Source organism: Pagrus major, chromosome 12 (genome assembly GCF_040436345.1).
Source record: "Pagrus major chromosome 12, Pma_NU_1.0".
Classification (NCBI taxonomy): domain Eukaryota; kingdom Metazoa; phylum Chordata; class Actinopteri; order Spariformes; family Sparidae; genus Pagrus; species Pagrus major.
In genome coordinates this window covers 18,460,475-18,481,583 of record NC_133226.1, presented here as the reverse complement: position 1 = coordinate 18,481,583, position 21,109 = coordinate 18,460,475, and the positions used below count along the sequence as shown (strand labels likewise).

Here is a 21,109-nt window from a genome sequence, read left to right as displayed (position 1 = left end):
TTTTATTTTTGCTTGCTAGACAACACACCCTCGGGTATTGTAAGGTATACTGATGTGTGTCATTCAGCTGGGAGATGCTTGCCCAGAGTCAGGCAGTGGGGGCGAGGGACTCAATCTGAGAGAGGAAGGTTAACTCAGACAGTTCAAACAAGCTAAAAACAGTGAATGTAGAGCAGGTAAAAGCTGTGTTGTGCTAAATACTTGTTGGTTGATTCTCAGTGGGATTAACAGTACCAGCAACACATTCACTTTGTGTTTCAAGACCCTAAAAACCGTAATTTCTCAAACAGTTTCTTACAATGAGCAAAGGGGTCTGACATCATTTTATACTACTAATTTTCAAGAAAATTAGTATTAAAGTTTGTTTTGTGAGCAGCTCTACAATGTTTCAAGTTATAATTACGCTTATATTTCATTAGTTTAATGACAACCTGCTACTTTTTTTAACTTGGAAAATGATCTTTTAAATTGACAAACATCATGTGCAACCTGGCACAGTTCAAACAGGATCAAAAAAGATCCGTCTCTCTCCATTCACAACCCTACAAAGTCTTTCTGAAATGAGATCCCATAGGGTCCACTGGAAGGAGCGTGACCTCAGCTCTCTATAACTGCATCAACTTTCTGTGCACCGATGCCTCGCTACCAAGCCCCCAGGATGAGCGCTCACATGATGCACTGGGGTCCAAAAAGACTTTTCCCGTGAGCTAACAAGGTGAAAGAAGCGTCTGTGAAACGGTGGATAATTTGTTCTGAGCGTCACATCCCCTGAGAATTGACACGTTTCACCGTCAGAATTTTAGCCATTTGGTCCAATAAAATCTGGAAAGTCAAGAAGAGCCGCACGATTCAATTATTTTATCCCCATTCAAGTTAGCCTGGCACTTAACTGGAAGTTAGCCGGCTCGGTCGGCGGATGTCTCTAGCGCGCACGCTCTATGGGCCCCTCAACACGGAAGCCGAGCCATTTTGCCTCCAACGCTGTGCCCAGATTTAATATAACGTCCTTGCCCTTTGTTTTTTTCTGAGTCCGCCACTGGGCTTGGTGTGAGTCCAGGTAAAAAACAAAGCACACTTGTGACCACACCCAACCACCACACCCATCTGTGGAGTGTAAGCAGGCTTGGAAACATTGAACCAGAGGTGACAGTAAAATGTTGCCTTTCTCTGTAAGTTACTCTATAACGAGATAAAGAGAGAGAAACATGTAACGCTGGAGAAAATAAAAACGCATGGCTGGAGTGAGGATGAAAGGTGTTAGAGCTCCACGGTTTGCACATGTTGAACACACTCAGGCAAGCTCCCCCTCAGCCCGTGACGTCACCTAGGGGGAGGGGCCGTGTGTTTTTATGGTTTATTTGCGCAATACCTCACTTCCTCAGTAGCCAGCTGCCATTGCTGTGGAGAAGGAGGGACGAGGGGAGGGTGAGAGAGGGAGACAGTGGGAAAGAAACGAGAGAGAAAACGGGGGGAGTGGGGAGTGACAGAGAAGCTCAAGAAGAAGGAGAAAAAGGGGTTAGCTGCCTCTGGAGGAAAAGGGGGCCTCGTAGCGGGAGGAAGCAACCGAGGGAGGCAGGCAGATTAGCAGCGGCGCTATGGCTCAGTCGGCTGCTAACGGTGTGGACCAGGATCTGGCCAGCAAGAGGCTGCATTCAAGGTAAGGAGCCAGAAGTGGTGAGGGGGTACGTACATCTTCAAAACCTAAGCCTGTCCTTGAAAGAGCCGAGAGGGAGCGGCTGACGAGACAGAAACGAGGGAGAATAATAGAGGCTGCCAGCTCAGCTCAGCTCAGCTCGACTCGGGGCTTTTGCTTACTAAGGAGGAGCCAGGCAAGGCAAGGCAAGGCAAGGCAGGCAGGAACTTGACCAGCCAGCTTTCACTGATTTTTAAAGCTCAAGACCCCGCCACAGTCGCAGCCAGAGCCCCGGTTCCAAGCCTCATTCCTGGCTCGGGTCATCGAGCTGCTGTGGCTGGAATGTACAGACTGAGAGGAGCCTCATGATGATGTGAACACTTGGTGGGGGGAGAATATACTGTAGTGAAGGAGTGAATCTGTGTGTGTACACTGTGCAGGTCTGACAGCACACATGGCTTTGGTTTGAACGTGCCCACAGGTGGGTGCAGGTGCAGAGTCAAGGCGTGTGTGTGCACCGACAGGATGAGACACATTGTGTGTGGGGTGATACAGTGTCAGTGTCAAGATGTTGACAGTTCAACCCCCTTATTTCCATACATGGTGTGTGTACGTGATAACCACGTCCCCACTCATTTGCAAATCTTGCTTTTTTTTCTGCTTGCATGCCATAAAACAGTTTGAACTGAACACGTATAAAACATACAGTAGATATGAACATAAGTACTATATTTTTATTGTTTTTCTGACTGGGGCTTCATTATCAGTATTTATATCGATGAATCGATTACTACTAACTGCATTCATATTCTTTATTTTATTTTATCTTTATTTTTTAAGACCAAGAGTCCAAACCCAAATACATTCAGTTTAATGTCATATCTGACACGCAAAAACATCAAATTCTCACTTTTGAGATGTTAAAAGCAACAAATGTTGGCAACATTTAGTAACCATCATTAATAAATGGTGAATTTATAGGTATTTACATTTTAGTTAATATTTATTTGACCGTTAACCAAGAATGAAATGCTTTCTAAGTCATTTATCAAACATTTGTAAAGGTTTATAAGAACCAGTTGCAACTTTGATAATCAATAGCTTCATAAATGGTTTATAAAGCATTTCATTGTTTCGTAACAGTTCAATAAATATTAGCTGAAGCTTATTAACTATAATTTTAACCAAAAATGCATTCATATTTATTGTAGCTCAACCAGGGGTGCCCAAACTTTTTGCCTCAGAGGGCTATAACTGGATAATAGTGGACGTATTGAATTGTACTGTTAAGATGTAAAATGGCACTAAGCTCCAAAGTTCTCTTGATTAACTGGATTTTAGCATAAAGTCCCACTCTGTCGATATGCTCTGATTCTCAAAAATAATTATGAATTAGTACTCCTGCACCTTTCACCTAAAAAATTAGCATAAACAGTGAATTGTATTGTCTGGCAGGCCAACTCAACCTCTGTGCCGGGCCAACTTTGACGGTTGCTCTGATTAGTCTATAGGACAGATGTCTGTTGTTTTCCCTCGAGTCATGGTGTATCTTACACACGACTTATCAGATTTTGGGAGAACTTCTGAGAATGACGAGTCTCTGTTTTATATTTTGACATTTTGAACATTATTAATCTCTTCAACACCGACTTTATCAGGATCCCCTCACATCTTTGTTAATTAGTCAAGTAGACTTAATCAGATATACTGCCCATGGATTACGCAAACACTTAAGGAAATGACTGCATGGTAACATTTTCCCAAGAAATTGTTTGAGGGCAGCGCTGCAAGTCAAAACAAGGTAATATGGTGTAAGTTAATAGCTTGTTCTTTTCTTTGTGGGGGGACATAAAGAGCAGCAAGGTTGTCATATCCCTAACAAACAAAAACACATTCACCCACATGTACACACATGCACACACACGTGGCCAGGTCTACCCTTTTGATTGCGTTTCCTCTATTTCACAAACAGATAAAGTCAATACATGACCTTTTCTGCAATGAGGGTTGGAGATGTGTGTGAGTGTTTGTGTATGCTTTTGTAGTTTATGACGAAACACAGATGAGCCACAAATGGATATTATCTGTGTGGTCTTTTTCAACAAAAAAATCTTGTAAAATGCTTTTATTTTGTAAGGATTTATGGAGGTTATGGATAGACACAACCCTGAAAGCTTAAACTTCTACTTACATTGCAGGAGATTACCTCTTTCATTGTCTCATTTACACATTCAGTGTTATCAATTAACTGCACAATTGGTTAAATATCAATATCATGATACAGGATGTCACTGCCCTATTAAACTTGCCACAGGCAACAAGGTTAAGAGCAACTGAATCACACAAAATAAAAAAAAGGCTGTTTTACAAGAGAATCAGACAACAGAAGAAAGAAGAAGACAGCGCTGCTCTAACTGCAGGAGACATGCACTGCAAGAGGAAAAAACATTCCTAGAGAGTTTCTCTTAGGTTTCCCTGACAACTAGCCTTTGCACTCTGTAATTATGGCTGGATTACTACTCCGAGCACAGAGTTTCTGTGCTAGGCCAAGAATAATAGGGACAGTAATACAGAGCCCTGACTATGGTGTGAGGATTCATTAATATTTTTGTGAAGAAATTGAATTTAATTAAATTAGATCAGCCAAATGTACTTGTTTCAGAGCGCATAATCTGTTTTTTGTTGCATATCTGAACACTAATTACCATTCAAAGTGGATTTTTAAAAATTATTTATATACCTTTTATGGGTATCTCACCGCTAAAGATGTCTGACGATAATCTGGGGTATTTTATTTTGGTATATATATATTTCATTATAGGTCTATGGCAGAATTTGTTGAATTGTATTTAGGTTTTAAAAGCTCTATCTATGGATGCAACTAATGATTATTTCCATAATCAATTAACCTGCTGTTTTTTTTATTGAGTAAGACATCAGAAAATAGTAAAAATTGACGATTACAATTTTTATAATTTCCAATGATGTGAAGCGAGTATGGCTGCAGCTAATGATAATTCTCATGACTGATTAATCTGACGATTGGATTCGCGAGTGATGGATCAATGGTTTTGTCTGTAAGGTGTCAGACAATATGGGAAAGGCTTGTTCAAATTGACCAGAGCCCATGGTGATCTATTTTGATAACTTATTTTATTCAACCACCAGTCCAAAACCCAACGATATTCAGTTTTCTATCATATGTGACCAAGAATACCACCAAATCCTGACATTTAAAGAGCTTGATCTCCCAAATTTGAGGCATTTTTGGCTTGAAGAATGTCTCAAAAGATTGTTTGCTCATCAAAATTAAGTCTCCATCAATTGACAAATGAATGAGTTAATTGTCCCAATTCTAGCTGTATCAGATGGAATAGGTTGATCACTCTACTTTATTTGTTATATTAAGATCACCCCCATGAATATTTCAAGCTGCTTGAAATGCACATGACCTGTTTCAGTGCACGCAGCATAGCCCCAAATCTTGTTTTACATCTTATTGTCTCTCAGAAAGGAAGAGATACGGTATTGTCTATAACCTGCAGTATGTGAAAATGGGTACAGCACAACACCATTTATGGACAGACTGTCATAGGTTGTGGTCTTTGACTTTTTCTGCCAGACCATATCCTAGTCCAGCTAATCTAGCCTGCAGTTACAGTACTGCTACTGTGCTCATGCCTGAACTTACTTACTTAACCCTAGCCTTAAGTTTCTCTCCCTCTTATCTTTTGCAGCATAACAGTGGCAGCAGAACATGATCCTCACATATTTATATCAACAATGAATGAATTGTGATCCATGATTTGACAATGGTTCATTGTTCACATTATGCTGTTCTCCACCAAAAGAACAAACATGGCACAGTTCAGCTTACACACAACAGCTTAACTTACTCTCCGAAACCTGTCCAGTATGTTACTTGTACTCTGTGCTGCCATGGTAACAGCACTGGGAGACTGTCTCTCTTAGACCACAGGCAGGCTATTATGGGATGAGTGTCTCCCAAACAGACCAATTAGAGTGGTAATCAGAGGAGAGAATGGCCGACTGTACTGCTCAGATCCATTCTTACGCCAACCACAAAGATGGCAAGAATGAAAGTCACTTTGTGAAAATCCTCTCATGGAGAATAATCCTGTTTTTGTCTTTGTGTTGTTGTCTTTTTGTCATAAATGTCTTTTACTCACTCTTGGTCTCTTTTATTTTTAATCCTGCTTTGTCTTTCAGTTAGTCCTCAAGCTAGCTCTCATTCATGACTTTTAGTTTACTGACTTTGATCAAAATGAGGGTTAATGTATGACACCGTCTACCTTTGTGACTGAACAGCTTAAGTAATTTAAACAATTTGCCAGGCATTCTACAGACTACACCCTCTTTCAACAATCTGTTTTACAACTTAAGGTTTTACAATTTTGTCCTGGTTTCCAAAGGCCCCTAGCCTTACACCATCTGCACCAGGCTAGGTGGGCACATCCCAAGTCTCTTAAATTGCATCCATGTTTCCCTCACTTGCATCTTTTCCTCGCATCTTAGTCCCTTCCACTAAGAAGATGCAAGGAAACCATGTAATGATAGAAGAAAATATATGTGATGTCCTTTCCTCTGAAGCGTCATGTGGAGCTTTGTCTGACATCTCCATCAAACATGCCAGATGTAGGGGTGGAGTATTGTACATCATAGTGTTCAACTGGAAGTCTGAAGGCTGCTCTTGTGTATCCTTGAACATGACTCGTCAGAGATTCCTCATCTCTCCTCGGACCTCAGAGTAAAAAACAAGGGTTGCATCTTGAGAGGCTGGACTTTGCTGCTGTTGCAGACTCCCAGACTTTGCAGGAGCATTCGCGGGAAGTCCACAAGTGCTGAGGGCTGTCCAAACCCATCCAGTCCACAAGGGCCCTCAAGTAGAGTTTCTGCAGACTTCCAGACAGTCCACTTGCTGACTTCACCAGAATTCATTGCAATACGGGTGTGACATTGTAGAATGTATTATAAATGTGTAAAAACAATTACTTTATTAAAAAATTACTTTTATTTTATTATTGTAGTCTTAAGGCCTGTCTATCGTTGACTTTTATTAGCCTGGCAGTCTCACGCCCTTGCAGACTTGACGTGATGACAGTGAACACGTCACAGTGCGTACAACTGAAGCCCCTTAGGACTCAGTCCTAAAGTCCAGAGGGTGGACATTTGTATTCAGGCAAAGTTAGGAGTGAGGAGAAAATATCAAAAAAGAGACTTGGAATGTAGCCGTGGTTTTCGCCTAGTCTTTGTCTTACTCCTCATCACTATCATGCTCCCAAGAAAACACTTAGTTCACTGATGTTCTTGCAAAGCTTGTGCATCCACCTTTGATTGGACAGATGCAAGGTTTCTAGCCTACCTCCTTGAAACCTTGTTGTCAGATGGAAACAGTTCAGTCGCTTCTATTTTATGGTATACTTCCTCCGTTCTGAACTGTTTCCATCTGACACTGCAAGACATAGTCCTTGAACCATGAAATTTCCTGCCATTGGTTCATATCTACCTGTTCTTGTCAGACCGAGTATGAAAAGCAAAAGGACACAAAAGAAAATGACATCTCCTTTCATTCTAGTAGGTCTGTTAGCTTCCCAAGGACATGCTGAAACCTTTGTGTGCAGCATCAGTACAACTTAAAGTTGAATAATACAATTATAAACATATTTCCTCTGTAATGCTTTGTAACTGCATTGACCTAGTACCTTTTATCATCTGGCTACTGCTATTAGTGCCTGATCCACTTTCCTGTTTGCACTGAAGAGTGGCCTTGATGCCTTCTACAACTTTCTGGGCCCTTCTTTGGCGACTTGTTCATATCTGGCAACTGGAATTATCAATATTTCTGGGCTTTTTCCCACTGAAGGATTTCAGAGCTGGAGCGTTTCCCCCACAGCTGCAGATGTAGATGTAGCTATTTTAAGTCCCTCTTGTTTAATGCCAAAGAGATGACCTTGCACCTTTTTTAAAGGACTCTTATCTACAGTGGTAACCAGTTCCCATGTGTTATAGTGGTGACTTTCTTCTGTTATTGCCAGCTTACCTAAAATGTTTTTGCCCTAGGCCTTAGATATGTTGCTCCAACAACAGCAAGATGTACTTGTTATGAGCCATGAAGACAGTTTGGTAACCTCAGATCACCCTTTGAATGAGGGCTAAGACTGTTTAATGTTTATTCTTGTCCTAAAATGGGTCAATTGTTAAAGTTCACTTGCTCTAGTAGTGGTATATTTATGATTTTTTTTCATTTTTAATGTTTGTGTTTGTTAGGTAAAGGGAAAAAAAGGTACAAAAGAGACCATCTGGTAGACACTGCCACGGTCAGTTACCCCCAAGGTCAAACCACTTTTATTGTATCAAAGAAGGTGGTATGATCTCAGCCTGCTGTATCAGCATCTGTTGTGAGGAGGTCAGCAAATTTGTTTTTTTCCCAGAAGGTCAACAAAGCTAACTGACACAATGATATGTCTAGAAGCAGGCAACATAGTGGCTTCTCCTAGGAGGAATATACTACTCCAGTACTCTATTTTAATTAAAATATAATTCTAAGAAAATTAAATACAATTTAACTTTTAATATAAAACTGTTACTCATCAATTCAATATATTTAATTTTAAGATACATTTTCAATGCATGGAAATTTAATGCAATGTAACTTTTATTACAAAACTATTACTCATTGGTTAATTGTATTTAATTTAAAAATAAAATATCAACACATCATTTAAGTTGATGTATTTCAGTCATACCTCATTTGTAATGTCATTTTATCATATAACTATATATGGTTATGCTCAAACTGTATCTCTATGTGCTGACCTGAATATGACCTAATGACACTTGGTACCTTCCACTGTGCTGTATCTGATGGTTTTACATTCTGCCATTGGGTTAGACAAAAAAACCACAAGCTACATCTGAAGCTTGTCTTTCACTCTGTTTTCTTTCTGTCTTTTGATGTACGTGACAAACTGAACGTGACATTCTGTTCAACTGAGAATAAATGTAGCAGTCTGAACCTCCCCTGGTGTCAGACCTCAGACACTCACCTTGGGTGCATGAGCTCTGTCCTTTCAGCTGAAACCTGAGTAATCTGTAATCTTACTCCTTAATAAATAACCAGAAAGACAGTATGGGCCCTATGTAGACAGACTACGCATGGTCAAAAGTGGAAAGTGCTAGTGCGTATAGCGCGTGTCCAAGTCCATATTGCTCATTAAATGGCGGATAATCTGGGCACAAAGTGTGGCGCAAGGCGCAAAAGGGAATTGGTCATGGGTTGGTTTTGGGCGGAACAAACATTAAACCAATCCGAGTGTTGTCTCCCATTCTCTTTACGAGCCAGGTGTTCCAGGACCAGGAGCATATTAAACCCTCTTCGCTGAGGGACAGGAATGTGAGCTTCGGCTCCTGGACCCTCTGCCCCGCCCGTTTCACAATCATCTGTCCCATCAACAACTCTGTTTGACTGCATATGAAAAAATACACTGATATTTAACTGAGGATGAGGAGGAGCGCTGCTGTGCTTAACTCTTTGTGTGCGTGGCTCTCAGTCCATGGATCAGGCAGGATGGGTCATAAAAAGTATCATCCTGATCAATAACTCGTGGGATGAGAGGGGAGAAACATGTCTTTAATGAGGTAAAATATTAACGACATTACCTGCAGTGATCCTCCTGCAGCGGAAACAATGCGTGTGTCTCTAGATTACCATGCGCATTTGCGCACGAGGAACAGCTGATTTACTTCATTGATTATTTAAAACTCCTGACACACCGACAGGATCGGTTAGTATTTCATGTTAATTAATGTTCTGTGTTCTTCTACACATCGAAAGGTCACACACACACAGTCCAGATTCATGCAGTGAAATATTTTGCCGTGAAGCAGCTGCCCTGATAAATCCTAAGATCCTGTCTAAACATATGTATTTCAGAAGCCAAATGTTTAATTATGTTTCCATTGGAGAGTGACATTACTGCGTCCATGGAAATGATTAAAATACACAAACAGCCTCTCAAATCATAAAATCACAGCGTATGCATGGTGTGAACCCGCCTGTGTAGGCGCATCTTACAGTTTGAATAATATTTTAACATTAACATTATGTAGAAATTGGCATTTTTTGAGATTTGATAAATTGTGGTTGCATTTCATATTGCTATTTCAGCTGAATGACTAAGTTATCCTGCATGCTGTCATGGCTTACTGATACCCAAACGGAACAGAACAATTTTTAATGTAATCTGTGTCAATACATGTTTAGCGTTTTCACGGTCTCACACTGTGTCCATATTAAAATGAGGCATTGCGTGAGCAGCAGGATGGTACAGCAGCAGCAGCTTCAGTGCTCTGTTTGTCTACACAGGATGCGTTCTGGCACAGTATTGAGTGTAGGTCATCTGCATTTTGGCAGCATCAAAAATATGCTTGGGGTTATGCTTACCTGTTGCTGGACATTGCTGAATGTGAGATCCATTATTAAGTGGAAATTTCACTGAATTTGCTTTAGAAGTTGTGGATTCACCCAATAAAACTTATTTAATTTGTTGAATTAAGTGGGGTGAATTGGAAGTCATCGCCAGAAAGTTACATGTTGTTGCTTTAAACTTTCATGGACGTCATGTAGTAGTTGCTTTATTATTTGCTTTGTAAGGAGTTGGAATCAAAATACAACATTTAACTTTTTTTTTTTTTTTAATTTCACCAAGAATAACATTATTACTAAGTCTAACAAAAATAACATGAAGTTCTTATTCATGCCTTTGTTTCTTTTCAGGGAAAATAATTGAAAACGTGGACTCACATGACATTTATTGGTCCTTTGCCTCGTCTGTACTCACAGCCTTACTTGTCCCGGCTGCTGACCTAATAATGTTTCTGCCAGGGTCAGCAGATAGTTGGATTAGTCTGGGCCAATCAGTGCACTGTTTTGTTTCTACCAAGGAGGTGCAGGTCCTTGGATTAGCAACTGTCTCTCTCATATCCTTCCTTTCTGGCTTTCATTGGGGCAGCGGTCATTCTTAGAAGTACTGCACTCGTACTGTCGTCATCGACTGTGCCCCTGCTCTTACCCAGAATGCTCCCTACACTGCATCTCTCCCTCTTTTAAGTCGTGACTTGTAATGGCAAGGCACAACAATGGATCTGGCTGTCACAGCTGAGGACAGGTTGAAGAGGATCAAAGGAGAGGACACATTTCTGTTGGGGATAGTAAGAGTTGAATGGCATGACCGCAACGGAAATCTCAACTTTCTTGATTAAGTTCAGTTGGATTAGTGAAACATGCCCTCTGCAGACTTTTAAATCAACATGTTTTTGCAAGGAAATGCAGTTGCTTTTTCATGGAATTTTCTAAAATTCCCTCCTGACTGGTTTGACTGTGTGAGTAGAGGTTTCACCATTCACTTTTTGGAACAATCTCCAGCAAAGCAGATGTGTTTCTTGGCTGCTCCAGGACTCTCTGTAGAAATTCCAGTTGGATTTTGTCCAGGTTTGCTGCAATATTGCTGACATTGTGGACTCTTTATGGAGTAATTTAATGGACTGAAAGTAGAAATCTCATCTCGATTAGCTGTATCAGCTGATTTCACACAAAGGCTCAGCATTGCATCATTAGTGATAAGTGCGTTGTTTGAATGAACTGCAGTCTCATTGTAAAGAGTTGCTAACTTCTCAAATTCATTGACACAGCTAGTCTATCAACCCTTGACCTCATGGCATCTGAGCCTTGCCCTTTGACTGGAGCTGAGAGAGCGATGTGTAGACTGGTCCACCACGGACCCCGACCTCAATCGATGCTAAAACCTTTACACTTGGAGCTACAGGTGTTTGTGGACAAAACACGAAACAAGCAAAAACACAGGTACTGTGAGAACAGTAAAAAGACCAGTTCTAGTCATGTCTCTATTAATAAGCAAGCAAGGTTTTGCACACCAAACCACCTTGGTGAGCATATTGGTTCTAAATAAGGACAAGTTCAGAAAAGTTAACCAGAAGATCACTAGGTGGGGGAATCAATGTATGCCTGATATTGCTGTATCAGTGTTGTTCCTAGAACATCATAATTAATTCTGTTCCAGAACTTTCATCGTGATTATGTTGCTATAGGAACATCATTTCAACAAAAAGTGACAGTCCGCATTTCTAGCAAGCTGTAAGTGCAGGACTCTTACTTAGGAGACTGGCGGTCATTTCCCATGTGGAACATATTATTATACTGTTCACTTACACTAACCTCATTTTTTAATTTCTATTTCTTTTTCCATTTTTCTGTTGCTGTTTGGTTAGGTTTAGGAAACAAAGTAAGTTAGGTTAAGGAAAAGATTAGGATTAAATATACAGTTTCACAACGTGTCTGAAAGGATAACTTCATCCATGTGCATATATTTCTGGTATTTTTTCATTGAGTCGCTAAGCTATGACCTTTTAAAAAATGTAATTGGTCAGTTTAATGATGTTCGTGGAGCAACATTAATCATGATATCCCAGAATAAATACCAACACAGCGGAATCAGATCGTACGGGAATCACCAGCCCTAGTGGACTGAAAAAGGAACTGATTTCATTATTCTAGTATCAAAAGTTGAATTATAATTTGCAGTATTAATGATTCATAGAATTGAAGAGCGATACTTGGCTTCTGTGTGTATTGATACATATTACCATGCAAAATATTGTGATACTCTGCTGTATCAATTTTTCCCACCACTCTTAAAGATCATGTTGTTGATAATGACAATTATTGTTAATTAACTGTTACAATAACCCTTTTGCGATTGAAAAGTGCTTACCATTACAATTGCAGTCATGTTTTTGCCAGCAGCAAGACAGAAGAGACATTATAATGTGCCGTTTTCAAAATTGCTACAGAACACAACAGGACAAGTACTGAGGAAACTGCTATAGTCTTCACAAGTAATCAAAGTAGTGGTTTGAGTGCACGTGAAATGATGTAACCCTCACATAATCATGTATGTTAGTGAATTGCAAAATGGCCATATGAAGAAAAGTGGAACATGGAGATTTGAAAAAAAACCCTGATCAGTGTAAATAGAAAATAAATAATTGCAAGATATACTTTATGAAAGAGGAGGAGTGTCAAGAAGTGTAGGATGTGAAGTGTTTCTTTTTAGTGTGGTCTGAAACCGATGAATCGCGCTCTAAGTTCTCTGTTAAACCTAAAGGTGAAACTACATATGGTACACATCTCTTTTTACTATACTTTTGAATGGTGCCAATTGTGAAACAGATTAGATTCAAGGATAATCCTGAGCTTAACTCTACATTCTAGTACCTTATGTGGAATTTAGAGCTGCAACCAAATGGGCTGGTCTTTAGTTTATCCTGGATTATACAATGAATCTGGGGTGGGTACTTTCTGGATACAACTCTCTGAAGAGGCATTGTTGTGCCTCTTAAGACCACTCACGCATGCACACACACAAACACACACACACGCTTTCGGCTTGATTCATCAATATTCTGATACATGAGTCTTTTATCTCTTGAAAGTCCTCTTATATAACCCCAGGTGTCTGATTTATTTTGCACAAACACTTCAAAAATAATAGTTCTATGTGTATGTGACAGTTACATATTAAATTATTAAAATATGTTCCAACTTTTATCTTAAACTTTAATTAGATGTCCCCTTAATGAAAAGGAAGTTGTCAATCAATGCCAAATTAATATTCCTTTTACATTTACTGAGTCAGCGTCACTGATCCAGTAGTTTCCATGGTAACCAATGCATTGTAGAAGTGGTCTGAAGACTCCTCTTGACTTATCTTTTGATTGTTATTTCTGGAACATGTTGCCTCTAGTATGCTTTAGAAATGACCAGCATTACTGATTTGCTGTTTTGCCTCATGTTCACAGGGACTATGAACAATATCAGCAAATGAATATATTTTCAAATAAAGCTTTGCTATACACAAAATGCAAGTTTGACCATAATCTCATATGCTTCATGGTTTGATAAAGTCAACCAATAAATCAAGATAACTGAATGCCTTTATAAACCAGAATCTGAAAACAACAGGCTGATGCAGTAATGAGCAAAAAGTGCAACACCTTTTCAAGGTGCTCATCTTAGCGCTTTAGACTCAGTTGCTAGGGCAACGGTCCACAGATATGGCCGCAGACCTAGTTGTCATGGCAATATTGGGGATTTGTTCCTCACCATGATAAGATGTAATAAGCGTTCACATCACTCTGCATTGTTCTCCGTATGATAGCGCTCATATATTAATACTGTTATGTGTAAACTTGGGTGTGCCCCATTCAGGATGGAGGCCTCCTGCCTGGAGTTGGCCTTGGAAGGAGAGCGGCTGTGCAAAGCTGGAGACTTCAAAGGCGGAACAGCGTTTTTTGAGGCAGCCGTGCAGGTCGGCACAGAAGACCTAAAGACCCTCAGTGCCATCTACAGCCAGCTGGGCAATGCCTACTTCTACCTCAAGGAGTATGGCAAAGCCCTGGAATACCACAAACATGACCTTACTTTGGCCAGGTGAGCATTGTACCATTTAAAAGTAAACGTTATCCATTAGAGCTTGTTTTTTTGTGGCTGACAGGTTCAGATTGTTATTGTAGGTTTCGGACAACATTACTGAAAGGATCTCTGTAGAGATAGGCTTTTTTGTTTAACCAGAAACAGACGCTACATCCCTGTTTCCAAATCCACTAGACTCCTTTTACAGAAACAGTCATTTTACAATAGTGAAAAACAATACTCAGGAGAAACGAAATAAAACTCACCGAGACGTTCTTGGTTCGTCTTCCTAATGTTCCAACAACCACCAACTCAAGTTTGGTTGAAATAAACCCTTGATTCATTGCGTTAGATGTGAAAATATTCTGGCTCTACAAGTTGTGTTTTTTTTCCTGCTGCTTCTCTGATGTCCTGTGTCTGGTTAAACTATAAAAGGGTCTAACTAACAAAGAAGCCTATATATAGAGATCCTTTATGTAATGTAATGTTTAAAAAAGTAATTTACACACCAGAATATGTAAACATAGGGCCCAAGTTTGTCATACTAAGGAAACTAAAGATTCTAATGATTTTTTTGTTGTTTAAAAAACAGACTTTATATCGATAATCACAAAGTGTGAAATCATCTGGCTTAATTGAGGATAGTCTGCATAGCTGGAAAAAAAATATTCACTATATTCAAGTGTTTGATACATCAATGACTGTAAGAGATGAAACAATGTAATTTACAACAAATGAAAAGACAGAAATTCTGCTCTGGTCAAACTTAATTACAGTTCGTTTTATTTTGATAATGGTTTATAATTGGGTTAATGCAGAAAGCGTTGAAGCTGGATAATAGTTATTCATTGCAGTACAGTCTGCTCATTTATACAATAAGGGCTCTGTATAGGAGGAATGATATGCTGATGATTTTGCTATTCAGTTTAAAGACGGGCCCAGACAGGAAGGACTCTAGCTACCATCCAGATTTAATTGACTTTATCAGATGCATAAAGAGCATCAAGGATTTCATTATGCAGACGCTGAGTTAGACAATGGAAATTCCAAGAAAAGTGAGGGGACTTTCATATAGTACCACTCCACTACCACCAGCTGGATATTTAGCTTATATGAGTAATCCAGTCCCCTGCAGTGAGTGCAGCTGGCACTTCAGCAGGAAACAGATCAAAGCCCCGGGGGGATTTACCTTGTTACATTAGTCTCACCAGGGCCACTGGGACCTGCTCCTAGAAAGTAAGCATCCAATTAAAAATTTACTACACAGCATCTCGCAATTAAATCATGTTAGAGTAGCTTAATGGCTGTCGCTTAACTAAACAACATCAACATGGAAAAACTATAGTCTGTGCTTCCACCGCTGAACATTAAAAATGTGTTTTTTGTTGCTTTCTCAGAACAATAGGAGACAGAATTGGAGAAGGAAAAGCCAGTGGAAACCTGGGTAATACATTAAAAGTGTTGGGACGGTTTGATGAGGCTGTTGTGTGCTGTCAAAGACATCTGGATATTTCTCAAGAGCAGGGCGACAAGGTAACAAACATGTTGATTTATAGCATCTCCTTAAACGTTAGAAAGCTACAATACATTCTGAAGTTTTCTGCACATATTCTTTATTTGCTCCATAGACTATTATTTTTGAGTCATTTATATACTCTATGTTTCATGGTTCCCACGGGGGCTTGAAATTCTTGAAAGTCAGTGAATTTGGGGAGAAAAAAATCAAGTTTTTGAAAGTAGGCACAAGTAGACATGACTCATTGAGAGTGCTTGAATTTACAGTATATACTTTGTGTGAGGAAAGAAGTTTGAAAAGTTTGCATATGTAAAGCCAGCCAGTTTTCATCATAAACATTATCAGTGTTGTTGAATTTGAGGGAGTTGAGGCTTGGGAAGTCTTTGAAAAGTTCTTGAATCTTATGCTTAATAATATATGGGAATCCATTGTGCATCATGTAAGATGTTGCACAAATAAAATGTATTGTTATCAAAACAGATACTTGAGCATATTTCTGTAGGCATGTGTGGATGCCAGAATGCACCCATACACTCAATCTTCGCGGGGAAAAAAACAAAATCAATAAAATAAAAATAAATAGACCTCTGCAGAAAGATCTTACTGTATCCCTTTCCCTTTTTGTGTAACCCATCTTTTTCATTTCTCTCTGTTGTCTGGTTGTAGGTTGGAGAGGCCAGAGCACTGTATAACATAGGGAACGTGTTTCATGCGAAGGGAAAACAGCAGTTATGGGGCTGCACCCAGGAACCAGGGGACCTGCCTCCTGATGTCAGAGACACACTGCAAAGGGCTACCGGCTTTTATGAGTACGTATTGTTGACGAACATATACAACAGGGAAATCTCAGTCAATACTTAAAGTGTTAAACTGCTGTTTTTTGGTGTTAAAATTGATTTAAGGCAGAAAACTCTGCAATGATGATACATTCAGATTATTTTGCTTTTCCAAAACTACAAACAGGAGTTTCATTTAAATTGGCATGTTTCACTGATTACAGCTTTGATTTGATTCTGGCAGTTATTATCCTTTTTGTCAACTCTTGAATACATCTTGAAATCCACTTGGCACACCTGGATTTGTTTTTATGTGTTGTTTTTACTGGTAGGTTTGCTCAAGTTTAATTCACTTGGATGGAGAGCATCTGTGGAAAAATAACAAACTGTTCTTTGGCCGCACCGTTCATTCACAATTCTTACCAAAAAGCAGTCTAGACTTGATTTGGCTCATCAAAACTGACTGCCCTAAGATTTATTCAGTCATACAGATTATAACATTTACTTGAATTTCAGATGAACTGATTTATCAGCCAAACAAACTTTATAATTCATATACTGCAGTGAAATTGGTGTGTTCTTGTCTCCGCAGGATGAACTTGTGTTTGGTCAAAGAACTAGGTGACCGAGCTGCTCAGGGGAGGGCCTATGGGAACCTGGGCAATACCCACTATCTGCTGGGAAACTTTGTCGAAGCAATCAAGTTTCACCGTCAGGTGAGAAACTCATATATACCTACATCATATACCAGCACTAGCGCTTAGATAAGAGTTATCAGCATTGTTGTTGTGGCTTGAACAGAACAGTGACATTCTGCCTGAACTGTGCTTCTAACACAAGGTGACTCACCATGTTAGCTGCATCGTGACTTGGTGGCTTGCTGTGACATTGCACTGGAATGCAGTGGATGGGAGTAGAGCTATGGGAGTATTCTTTAATCTCCCCTTATTTAGGTCAGGTCTCACAAATAATGAACATAAATCTAAACACATCCTCCTGTTTTATGTACAGTATGTTTGGTTTGCCTCTTCCAAACCATTAACATACACATTAAAACATGCTGTGTGGTCATGCTGTGTGTTATTATCTTGTTCAGCCTCTCGTCATGTGCATCCCAGAAGCAAACAAGTGGTTACCACAAAATGCATGACTTGAGCTTTTAGCTTTTAGCTTATAGCGGCCTTAAGGCTACACTGCCCTTTATTTCAGTGAAGAAACAGGCTACAAGTATTTTCTTCTTGTTGGAAAAAAGATCCCAGCTAGTTCGCCTTGTGCAGACTTGAGTCCGGCTGGAATTTTACATGCAAACTAGCAAGACTCACCAATTTACAGCCAGGTTGAAAGTGATGTTTTTTTCTATAATTACAGTCTGATTTAACACAAACAGCAGAGTAGTAGATATCACCTGGGTGAGTTGTTCAGAGAATTCTCGATCCACCATTACACAGTGTGCAGAGATTGATGGTCTCTCGTAGAAAAAAAATGGAGGAAATTGGTTTCTTGGTGAATCACTGGCAAGCATGGATTCAGGCTCAGTCTCCCCATGTTTCCTGTCACTTTCCATTGTCAACCACTTGTCTCCTTGCGGGAGCAGCCGGTCTCTCCTCTCCTTCCCATTACAAATCTATCAGTGTGCCATGTAGGGGCGCACGCTGCTTTTAAAGGTAATCAGAGGAGCTGATTTGATGCACTGCTGCTGCAGCAGCACACCTTTTCACAGAATCATGTGTCAAACAGAGCTTGCGACTTGAACCGGTGTAATTGCCTCTGCTTGTGCATGACTTAAAAAGAAAATAATAGGGCAAAGTAAAGGAGAATTTAACATTTGAAACCATTTAGCTGCTAAAATTAAGGGGCAGATTGTATTTATTTGATTTGACCTGACCTTTCTGTTCTGTCTTTCACAGCGATTATCCATAGCCAAAGAATTTGGGGACAAAGCAGCAGAACGACGAGCCTACAGTAACCTTGGCAATGCCCTGATATTCTTGGGCCAGTTCAACACGGCCACAGAGTACTACAGGTGAGGAAAGAGTGGAGTCTGACATCTAGTGGACGAAAAGTGAAGTGAACCAATTTCTGCGCCACATCCTCGATGTTTCCTTCTCTCATTTTACCCCTCTGTTTCTTTTCCTAAAGGAAAACTTTGCAACTCTCCCGGCAGCTGAGGGACCAAGTGATGGAGGCTCAGGCCTGTTATAGCCTTGGGAACACCTACACTCTTTTGCAGCAGTATGAGAGAGCCATCGACTACCACCTGAAACACCTGTATATAGCCCAGGAGCTTACTGATAGGTAGACTGAGCCTGAGCAATATCTAATGCAAACATGCATGAGCAAAGGAGTAGTTTTTAACATTTGTCTGAATGTTCATGTTTCCTTAGAGTTGGTGAGGGCCGTGCCTGCTGGAGTTTGGGAAATGCATACGTGTCTTTGGCGAACCACAAACAAGCTCTCCACTATGCCCGAAAGCACCTGGACATCTCAAAAGAAGTGAGACATTTTCCATTTAAAAATCTTTCTTTGGTAAGTTACTGTCTCTTGCATGCAACGCAACTCCACCTGTTTGTGTCTTTGTCGTTGCCTCTTCATTTCTTCCTCAGATTGGAGACAGAAATGGGGAACTGACGGCCAGAATGAATGTGGAGCAGCTGATGGAGGCTCTGGGGGTGAATGAGAGTGACCTGTCACCCTCCAGTTCAGAGTTTGAGATGCAAGGTGACACAAAAAGAACTTATTACGCTTTCATAAGAGATATAATGTGTTCATTGGTGAGCTAATAGGGGCTGGTCATTCTGTTTTTTCTATAAAGAAAGTTTTGCTTAGTCCCGCCTAACTGAACCTCTACGCAAGCGTGACCAGGAGATCTACTCTGCAGTTCTGTATCTCTCTCTAAATGAAGCTTTCAAATCTTTTCTTAAACCTAGCCAAGTAGTTTTCTTGCCCTTAACTTAACCAAACTGTGACTAAAAACTGAAACTAATGTCAACAAAAATGAAAATCAACTACTAGTAAATCTAAAAATAATAAGTAAACATTTTGAATAACACAGGAAACAAACTCTGTTTTTCCAGGTGAGAGTACTTATGTCACCCAGTCATCCACCTCAACCTTTATAATAGATCCCCTAAAGGTTTTCTGCGAGAAAGCTTTCTATAAAAAAAACATACGTTCACATTCTGGTATATATTGAAAGCCAACTGGCAGAATAACGAGCACTAGCCAATCACAGTGCAGTAAGGCTGAACTAGGCAAAGCCGTCTATGGAAAAAAAAATAATGCAGTCTGGTAGGCAGACATCCCAAAGTGCCAAGTAAGTGGTTTCCCCTTGTTTCCAGTCGTTATGCTAAGCTAAGCTAGCTGGCTGCTGGCTTCATATTTAACAGACAGACATGAGGAGGTATTGATCCCCTCATCTGACTCTTGGCAAAAAAGCAAGTAAATGTATTTCCCAAAATGTTGAACTATTCCTTTAAACAAAAGTATGCATTCAAATTCACAGAGTGGGAGAGTCTAAGTAAGAGAGCCATTCATTTCTGTTCATCTGTTTGTCATATAGCCTCTATTGAATGTTGGTAATGCAATAACACTGGAAGCCTCTCCTATTACTGTATCATTAAAACATTACAGTGCTACTGTGCCCACCAATTATAGCTGTTCAGATAATATGATAATGTGAGGTGTGTGAACAGAGTTTTGCTCTCTGTCCTTCAGTGTTGCTGAAGAGCTGTTATTGCATATTGTGAAGAGCTTTCAACAGAAGAGCTTTGATAAAGTGGCTATTAATTAAATCTATTAGTCAGGTCTACTGGCTATTCAGCTGGGAAATATACAGTCTGCTAAACCATTGTACAAGTTCAATGTCCTTTTATTAAGTAAAAATTAAGTTAGACTTTAATCCGGTGTCTATTGTACATTCTGTAATGGCATTCATGTTGGCATCTCTTATGATTTATTCTCCTGTAGATTCCACATATCTAAGAATGTCTAAATTGATATACAACCGTAGGTTTGCGTTGACAAACACACAAACAAAAGAATGTTGTGGTGCCTTCACTGACAGTGGAATGAAATAGCAACTCAGTGAACCGAAGACTTCAGTTCGGTTCACTTGAGGCCACTGTTGTCGTCTCCACCATGCACTCATATAACCCGGTTTCTTTGTCCTTGTGTAAAGAAGTTACTGCGTTTCCTTTAGTCCTGGCGAGGGAAAGGGTGCGGCAGATGAAAAAGTCCAACTCTGTGTGCGTGTGCTTGTATTTGTATGTGAATGTAAAACAGAGACCTGTCTGTCTGCAGTCTGCACTCTGCAAACTGCGGTTAGGGGCAGCTGTCTAGGAACTGTACTTGCCCTCTCATCTCACAGAAAGCCTTTAGCTCTGTGAAACTGTTTGCATCAGCAGTTTTCAAAAGTAGAAACTTGTTTGAAGGGTTTGGTAAATCGCAAATCATTTATCAATCACCTTTTAAACTACAGTTATTAGTGTAGAGAAAAATGAAAAAAACTACCAGACTTTATGTATTTGAATAGTTTGTAGATTCTACTCTTTCAACTTCAGTGTTTGATATAAATAACACGTGGGCTTGAGTAAGCTAACTGAAATACTTCATATGTACACAAGGTAGCTATTTGAATGTAAAAGTAGCTTCGGGTAAGACAAACATCACAGACC

At 39.9% G+C, this 21,109-nt stretch overlaps 1 protein-coding gene across 1 annotated transcript in view; it reads left to right on the top strand.

The window, feature by feature from the left end:
• The first annotated feature begins 1,466 nt into the window (after nt 1-1,466).
• Nucleotides 1,467-21,109, top strand: part of gpsm1b (G protein signaling modulator 1b) — a 28,761-nt gene continuing 9,118 nt past the window's right edge. The window contains exons 1-9 of the mRNA XM_073478244.1: nt 1,467-1,657; nt 13,941-14,162; nt 15,542-15,677; nt 16,327-16,469; nt 17,029-17,152; nt 18,344-18,459; nt 18,576-18,731; nt 18,821-18,929; nt 19,040-19,154. Coding sequence (XP_073334345.1) covers nt 1,596-1,657; nt 13,941-14,162; nt 15,542-15,677; nt 16,327-16,469; nt 17,029-17,152; nt 18,344-18,459; nt 18,576-18,731; nt 18,821-18,929; nt 19,040-19,154 — 1,183 coding nt within the window. The 5' untranslated portion in view covers nt 1,467-1,595. The remainder of the gene's footprint in view (nt 1,658-13,940; nt 14,163-15,541; nt 15,678-16,326; nt 16,470-17,028; nt 17,153-18,343; nt 18,460-18,575; nt 18,732-18,820; nt 18,930-19,039; nt 19,155-21,109) is intronic.